At 42.0% G+C, this 9110-nt stretch overlaps 1 protein-coding gene across 2 annotated transcripts in view; it reads right to left on the minus strand.

Annotated features, from left to right (window-relative positions):
• MYCBP2 (MYC binding protein 2) overlaps window positions 1-8507 on the minus strand; it is a 200748-nt gene extending 192241 nt beyond the window's left edge. For both annotated transcript variants that reach the window (XM_080917202.1, XM_080917201.1), the window contains exon 1: window positions 7951-8507. In XM_080917202.1, coding sequence (XP_080773328.1) covers window positions 7951-8252 — 302 coding nt within the window. In that variant the 5' untranslated portion in view covers window positions 8253-8507. The remainder of the gene's footprint in view (window positions 1-7950) is intronic.
• Window positions 8508-9110: the final 603 nt, after the last annotated feature.

Here is a 9110-nt window from a genome sequence, read left to right on the forward strand (position 1 = left end):
GTACCTTGGAAGGATATATCTGGGCTGTAAGTCCTTCCTGCTACTCCTCTTTGCTTCCTGGCTGCTATGAGTTGAAGTTTCCTGTCATGCCCATCCCCATGGTATTTTTGTCTTGTCAGGGACCCAAAAGCAAAGAATTCATTTATCATGACTAAAACAGCTGAGCCAGAATAAATTTTTCTGTATAATGTATCTGTTACAGAAACAAAATCCTAACCAATATACTGACTCTTATAAGAACATTTAAACTCAAGAGGAAAAAACAAAAAACAAAAAACAACAACAAAAAAAACCCTCTTTTTTAAGAACAAATGACATAATTATCAGATTGTGAGCAAAAGAAAAGAATAATACTTTTCTGAGATAACTCAGTCACAAAAGAACAGACATAATATGCAGTCACTGATAGTGGGATGCTAACCCCAGAGGCTTGGACTGCCCCAGAAACAACTCACAGACTGTGTGAAGTTCAAGAAAAAAAGAAAAATAAAACATTATGCTCAATCCTTACACACCAAGAAAACGTTGACTAATTCCGGGTTACATCCTGTTTTACATGTACTTTTTGCTCATTGTAACTAGTAAGACCTTAATGCAGAGTATCAAACCTTAAAAAAAAGAAAAAAAGAAAAGAATAATACTTTTCAACAAATGTTAATGTGGTTGGAAGAAATTAGAAAAGAACCTGTCAACAGAGGCAGAATCAGTCTTCTCAAAGGACAAACCCCCTAATAGGTTACCCAATCTGTGTGTGTGTGTCTCTCTCTCTCTCTCTCTCTCTCTCTCTCTCTCTCTCTCTCTCTCTCTCTCTCTCTGTGTGTGTGTGTGTGTGTGTGTGTGTGTGTGTGTGTGTGTGTGTGTGTGTGTTTAAGAAGGAGAGGAAGAGAAAGAGAGACCCAATGCCTTCATGCCTTGACTCTATTATTCACTGATTTGTTATAGCTAAGAGTGAGAAGGTCAGAGATGGTCCAGGAGAGGTAGGAGAGGACAAACTTCTCTACATAGTCTTCAAGAAGGCATTTTCTACTCATAATTAAGCAACTTCCGGAAGCCTAGAGGACTCAGGAAAACTTGGAGGTTCAAAGGTTTACAGGTACATTAATTCAGAGGGAGATTTTATTCTACGGGTTAGAAATCCATTTCAACCCAATCAGAAGACTGACAGTGGTTATAACAAAGGAGAATTCTATCCACTCTAGCACCATCAACATTAAGCCTGTCCTCTGCTTCTTATCCCCACTGCAGGTATTCCTCTATATGTTACCAAAAAAGAAAAAGAAAATGCCTTTTACCTTTCATGCCTTTCTTTGTCATTCTCATCTACCAATGCCACATCAACAGCAGGCTCATTGTACTACCCGTATAATGAATACTTCCCTAAGCCTCTCAAAAGCCAAAGATATAGTACCCACCAGGACATTTCCAATCTCAGAACCACACTCCACATGGCACTTTTAGTAGTTACCCAAAGTTATGCTGAGTTTCAGCAGTGTTCAACTGACTCTATTAGAATGTGGTTCATCCTCCTAGCACAAAGGTTCCCAAGACTTCCTGGTAGCGAGTGAAATGACTAAAAAGGAGATAAACACACCAGAACATACTGAGGAGTACTCTGAGAATCAACAACTAAATGGAAGGGAAAGTATGTCATTCTGAGCAGAAGCTGTACTGCAATTCAGCCACAGAAAGGCCTCAGCCAGCACCCTGGAGAAGCTCAGGTCGAGAAGATCCTTCAAAACTGTCTTGCCTCTAGGCAAACAGGCCAGAGCCAACTATGGATGCAGTGTATAATGCCTGGGGGACTGAGCTACCTTCTCTTTTAGTTCTCAATATTCCCCAAAGCTAGAAACCATGTGACTCAACCTGGGAAGGAAGGTGAGTAATCTGGGAGGCTAACTGTAGCCCTGCCACATCACCACTAACCTAGGACACTGAAAGGCACTATCGAATAAATACAGAGAGATTGATAGAATTGTAAGAGAAAAAAACATTTTTAAACTTCTAATAAAACTACTGATTCAGGCAAAGACTATCAAAGGATATTAAACCATCTGGTGAAAGGTACAGAATGCTAGTCCTTACTCCCACAGTTCTGTGCTCATTACAAACAGAAGAGTATAAAGTACAAGGGACAGGTCTGATGGGCACTGGTATTAGCACCACTGCAAATAAGTAAAGCCAGTAACCTAGGACTGGGGCAACATGCAGTGCTCAGTACTATACACAAAATATTCCTGGAGCTGGAGAGATGGCTCAGTGGTTAAAAGCACTGACTGGTCTTCCTGAGGTCCTGAGTTCAAATCCCAGCAACCACATAGTGGTTCACAACCATCTGTAATGGGGTCCTCTTCTGGTGTGTCTGAAGACAGCTACAGTGTACTCATACATAAAATAAACCCTTCTTAAAAAAAAAAAAAAAAAAGATGTATACAATCATGTACTGTGCAAGCACTATTTTAAAAAAAAAAAAAAAAGTATTACTGCTAAGATGCCTACACAGAATCCAATAAGGTCTTAAGGCCTAATTTCTCTTTACAAGAAACACATAATGGAAGACAGAAGTATCAACAATATGTAAGGCCCTGTTCTAAAATTAATGAGATTTACTTAGTATTATAGAAAAGTTAGAATGCTATATATAGTCATAATGGTGGCTGGGAGGCAGGAGTGTGAAGCCCTGAAAAGCTTTCTGAAGTGATGGAAATATTCTACACTTGACTATAGTGATAGCTCTAAGATTCATTAAATAAATATTTAAAGAGTGTTAATTTTATTATATATAAATTAAATTTTAACTAACCTAACACCACCATCTCCAAGAAAAAAAAATCAACATATTTAATCTGTTGTTGATAAAAACAGGAAACTGTTTTGGGAACTTCTAAACTAAATAGCTTATAATATGAAAATATTATGATTATATTAACATATTTAAATTAATTAAATGAACATATATTCTTATAAGATCCAATATTTTTTTCACTTCTTTTGTGCTAGGAAACTAATTCATTTTAAATTTTTACCAATCAATGTACCAACAGAGTAGTACCTTTGTCTTAATGTGTTTATAGAACATAGAATTTCACAGATTTAACACCTATGTGAAGAAAAGTATTAACTACCCGCCAACACAGATAGACATACACTAATTCAACCTCATATCATTCCCTAGCCCACTTCTATAATATTGTCTCTTCTTAGCTCAGAACTATCAGAATTTTCCCAATAATTCTGATCAAAATTTAATTTTTCTTGTTTTTCCAGATGTTGTCCTTTTGGCTAATCTCTCCAATCCTGCAATGAATTCTTACTCCTCTCCCTCCTGATACCTGCATCCCAGCACTAATAAAAATGTTAGCATTACCTACACAGACTGCCTTCCTCACCCATCCTTGTGCAGCTGAGCAGGCCCAGGGTACTGTCATGTAATAGTTGTTTTCATTAACGTTCTCCTTAAGTATCTGCCTTTTATCTTTCACCCCCAGACAGACAGTATGCTCAAGACTAGGAACTTCAACATCTAATAACCCTCAACATTCACAGGTTTGACTGCTTAACCTCTTGTAACCCAAATTTTAAGCACTGAGGGAATGGACTCTAATATCATTTCTATCTGTTCTGGCCTTGAAGTTGTTATATACCAGAGGCTGGCCTTGAACTCATGACCTTCCTACTTCCACCACCCACACGCTGGAATTATCAGAGTATACTAACAAGCCAGTCAAATGGCATTTCTAACAAAAAGAAAGAAGTAGCAAAGAAACTAGATTAGCTAAAGAAAAGGGCAGGAATCCCCACCTAGTCATAGTGTTCTCTGGTACTCCAGCAGGGTGCTCTTGTGCTGCTGCAAGCCCCAGTGCCCGAGCTTCTCTTTCTAGCTCAGTTTACCACTTCCCTCCGAGCACCACTTCCCTTTTACCAAGCAGTGAACCAAAGCTTTCATTTTCTACTTTTCTTTGACCTCCAGTCATACTTTAACCCTGAATCAGTCAACTAAAAGTTCTCCTCATTCATCTTCTAACTAGTAAGGTTTATAATAAGTAATAAGTAACTAGTAATAAGCAGATTGGGATTGTAAATATGATTTTAATAACAACAGCAACTAACATTTAAAAGACATGTTACAACATGTATGGCCACACAGCCTTTAGATCACTCTAAACAGTTACAAGAAAGAGCCAGCCAGATGTAGTATACACACCTGTAATCTCAGCGATCTGAACCAAGAGAGTAACTTTTATTTCTGGGCTACATAGCGATCCTCTTAGGGTTACATGAGATCCTATCTCAAAAACCGTAAAACAAAACATTCAGCTAGGCCTGGTGACATAAGATCTGTGACTCCAACTACCAGCAATATTCTAAGTTCCAGGTCTGACAGCATCTACAGAGCATAACATCACACACACACACACACACACACACACACACACACACACACACACCCTGCAACCTAACACACAAAAACAGTAAAACTGGAATCTAAACTAAGGCAATTTACAAGCTGTAAGATCTTTACCACTGACGTGTGTGACACTTCCCAAATGGAAACTTATCTTACCATTCAGAAAACTGAAAAAACTTTTTTTTCTGCCTTGCCTGGCTAGCCACTTTCTCCAAGAAAATGTTATAATTTCATCCAGTCATATTCATTCAAAAACATACACATTCGGTCACTGAATGCATAAAAGCTATTCCCATATTCAGCAATCATTGATCCAAAAACCAAAAGTTACAGACAAGACTACTGCTTCTCTCCATATCCTGAAGCCCCTTACTTTCAGAAAAAAAAAAAATCCCTAATATTTAATAACATATAATTGCCAAGGACTTAAATATTTGTTCATCTAATCTACAAAATAGTGCACATTATTATTATTATTTTTACTCTACCTATAAGAAAATCAAGGCATGAAAGTTATGCAACATTCAAGATTACACAACTAGCAAATGACAGAGGACAGGCAGGACTTAAAGCCAGTCTAGTGTCAAGAGTCCAAGCTCTCAGCCATTTTGTTAACAGGCCTTCAAAATCCTAGATACTACCTCAGGCTTGACTCTTACACCCAAAACAATCTATAGTACTGAATTTGTCGACTTGGGCTGATAATTCACTTTTATATTTGTTCCTTGAAGCACATTTTCTCTTCTCTTAAGGCTTTTATAATCTCCTCATGGGCACTTCTAAATCTCCTCCCTCCTTACATGTCAACTTAAATGCCAACTCCCAGTGAGAACTCTGCTAACCCTAATGCTGCAGTAGCTCAATCCATGAAACTGGCTATGTTTCCTCCACCATCACTTGTCAGAGAAATTACCAGTTTTTACCAGCACCTCCAGTGCATATGGCAAAGCACTATGACCCTGTCTGTTGTGCATAAGGCTATGTCTTTAATGTCTACAGTAGTGCACAACACAAACACTTACTGACACGATAAATGCCAGAAAATGATGCCACCCATTCAGGTCACCAGAAAAAATAGCTAAGGCACTCACCTTCAATGAAGTATCAGTCTGTATACTTAGAAATACTTCCTTTTCTAGTGAAGAAGAGCAGTCCTTAACTTTTTCTTTTTCTTTCTCCTTAACTTTTTAATGTCTAAAACTGATTATAAAACTGCCTCCACTGATTTCTAGCCATACTTGCATATCCCTCCAGGTCAGCCCAGAACTTGCCATCCCCTTCCCCTCTTTGTGCTTGTCCCTGTTATGACCACTTGGCTCACAAGTTTTCGGTGACTGGGAACTGTTCTGGTTTTCTTTAGTATCTAGCGCTTCTGAAAAACGTTTTCTTCCTTCCCTAGAGCCTGAGGAGCCCCCGCCCGCCCCTCTTCCCAGTCTTCTAATCTCTTCTCTTGGGTTCTTTCATTACCTCTCTTTTCTCTCACCTTTAAGCTTGACGCTCTCTACAATTTCAGTCCTATTTCTCTCTCTAGTCTAACTCAATGCTCTACAGAAACTAAATTTCAATTCTTCCCTACCATCTTTAATTTTTAGTGAGCAAATTTAACTCAATTCACAATAAAAAAAAAACAGTTGTAGGTAAAAATGGTGAGAGTGCAATATAGTAAACAATTATGAACAAACATTGGAAGGCATTATCAAGGTTAATTTCCATGAACATTTCTTTGAGATCAATTACCCAACTCCTCATATCTTATCGACAGTTTGTAGAAATTGATCAAACTAAAATTCACCAATTTAAGTATATGAACCTATATTTAACTTTATCTACTACTGCAAGTAGTGCATTTCTAGATACAAGAAATTTATCGTTTAAAAAGTGGCAGAAAGTCAAAGCAAGAATCTATACCATAGATGATTTCATAAGTTTGGAATTACCGTACTTTTAGATCTGTAAGAGAAATTTGTGCAGATATACCACAGTGGAATAGTTTAGAGATTCATAGCTCAAGCTTAAACCTAACTCTCAAGGTAAATTCTATAATTTGATGTAACCTGTGCTGCTTTCCAAAACCATCAGCAAGAACCACACCTGTTACATTGTTACCTTCATCCTAAATAGCAAAGGGTAGTTATGATCATTTACATCCATGACTCAACTGCAGATGCACCCAATCCTGTCAACAAATAGATAAGCTGTTTTATCTATAAAAAGTGTGAGTAAAGCTCACCTTTACAACCCTCTCCAGCAGGTAAGCCACAACACACACTAATATACAAGCTAGACTTATGGACTAGAGACCTTCTTTCATGGGAGAAAAGGGCATCAGGCATTCCCTAATAAGCCACACCGATTTAGTAAGGAATAAAAAAAAAAAAAAAAAAAGTCAGCAAATTGACTTTTAAAAATCCTACTGTGCTTTCCGAATGTCCTGTAAGAGGCTATAGAAAGCAAAGGAGACCCCAGTTACCACATTTCACGCTGGCAAAGGGAGTCAGCAACCAGCCTTCAGAACATGTGACATGTTAAGGCATGGAAAAGAAAAGAACGGGAGAGCCTTTGACCAAAAAAGTACCTATATTTTAAGGGAAAAAAATGAAAGTGATTTGCCAACTATAGTAAAGAACCTGAAGGTGTAGCCAGAGACATGAGAGCTACTCAGATTTTTCTGGTAGCAGGTGGATTCTAGTCAGTTGACATATTTCTAAAGTGTTTTATTTTTTTTTTTAATGGGGGAAAAAGGATTTTTTTCCCATTTTTTCCCTACAAAACTCCCTGTACTCTCAAATCTGTGAGTGACAGGAACTATAACAGAAGATGAAGAGGAATGGCTGGACAGGACATCAGAACAAGACAGCAGCTGCAAATACATTTCAAGGCCAAAAGGCTCCATAATCAAACTACACTTCTAAAAACCCCTATCAGACACTTCTGACGTCTGCACAAACCCCCATCTGTATCCTTTATTCATAAATCTCCTAAAATGAAACCACTAGCTTTTTGTCTACAACATCCTACAAACATCAGTATCTTTAACCTATCCTACAACCATTGCTCCCCTGTAGTGAAAGGCAGCTTTTATGGAGGGCAGCTGCAGGAAGGAATGCGATGGTGAGGGGTCGTGCAAATAACACTGCAGCTCAGACACTAGAAACGTGAACACATCCCCTTAGGACTCTTGAAAATTCTCTCCATGCATTGTGGTCTTATCCCCTTTACCCATGCGCCCTTTCTCAACAATACACGTGTCATGACAGACCAGCACCATCAATCACCCTCTCTAGCGTTAACCGATACGTATCCATCTTCTTTACCTTCCCTCCTTCCCCTCCAAAGGACACACACACACACACATGCACGCACAGACACCGTGGCCACCACACCCTCTTATCATCAAAGTGCTTCTACCACCAGCATCCAGCCCTGAGTGAAAGCCGGGTGTTAATTACGTGGACACACACACACACACACACACACACACACGGGGGGGGGGGTGCAGGCACACATATGCACACGCGGCAAGGAAGGGCGCCCCGGAGACTCACCTGGAGGCCGGGTGCCCAATGCTGCTGCCGGCCTGGTCCCTGTCACTGAGCGCAGTGGTGTAAATCCTCCGGTAGCGATCCGCCAAGGCCCGGCCTGACAGCAGCAGCTGATAGTGACCCCGGGAGTCCGTGGCAGGCAGCCCCAGCCCCAGTCCCGAAGCGGCCACCGAGCCGTCAGGAACCGGCATGAACAGCGCCCCCGGTGCCGGGGAGGAAGAGATGGTGGCGGCTGCAAAGAAGCCGTCCCCACCGGGCCCGGAGGAGGCGGCGGCGGGGGAGGCAGTCGCCGCGCACATCATCATCCTCGCCGCCGCCTCGTCCCCGCGGGCCGGGCGGGCAGGCACGCGCGCGCCCTCACAGACTCCGCCAACGACGACGGCTGTAGCGGCGGCCTCGGGCGCCCGCAGCTGGGACACTACAAAGACAGCGACCTTCTCCGCCGCCGCCGCCTTCTCCTCCTCCTCCCCGCGCCGCCCTCGCCGCTGTTAGGGCCGCTCATCTAACCCCGCCACCCGCGGAGTGTGAGGAGGAGGCGGTGCCGCCGCCGCCGCCGCCGCCGCTGCTGCCACCACCGGAATTGCCCGCAATGGGAGGCGGCCGGCCTCACTGGGCATGCGCGCCGCGCCGCACATGCTCAGTAATGGGACCCGGCTCTCCAGCCAGCCCCACCCCCTCCGCCGCGATTCCCTCCGCCTCCTCCGAGCTGTGGGTGTCCAGAGGCCGAGTGGTGCCAAAGCGACACGAAATCCGCAGCTCCGGGTTTTACAAGGCGCACGAGGAAGAGCCTGGACCAGGTGAGAGAACCCAGACCTGACAGAAGGAGGTGCCTGTCAGTTGCAGGACCAGTATCTCTGCTGTGGCTTGTACCCAGGTCCTTGCTGCCAACGTGAACTGGGCTGGCCAGGACACATTAGCCTTTGGCAATTGTATTTGGAATGGCTTGGGAGGAACATTATTTTTGAGCCTCTTAAAAATAGCTTTGATAACCAGGAGTCACTAGGGGTTAGCTTCTGTAATCTCAGCAATCTCACTAGGGCTCTAAGAAGGAAGTTCGAGGCTACCCTGGGCTACATAGCGACTTCCTGCCCTGGGCTGTGAAGTAGGAACCTATTTTAAAAAGAAAAATACAAATTAAAAAAAAAAAAGGACTCTGACTGAGA

The sequence above is a fragment of the Micromys minutus genome, assembly GCF_963924665.1.
Source record: "Micromys minutus genome assembly, chromosome: 5".
Lineage (NCBI taxonomy): Eukaryota > Metazoa > Chordata > Mammalia > Rodentia > Muridae > Micromys > Micromys minutus.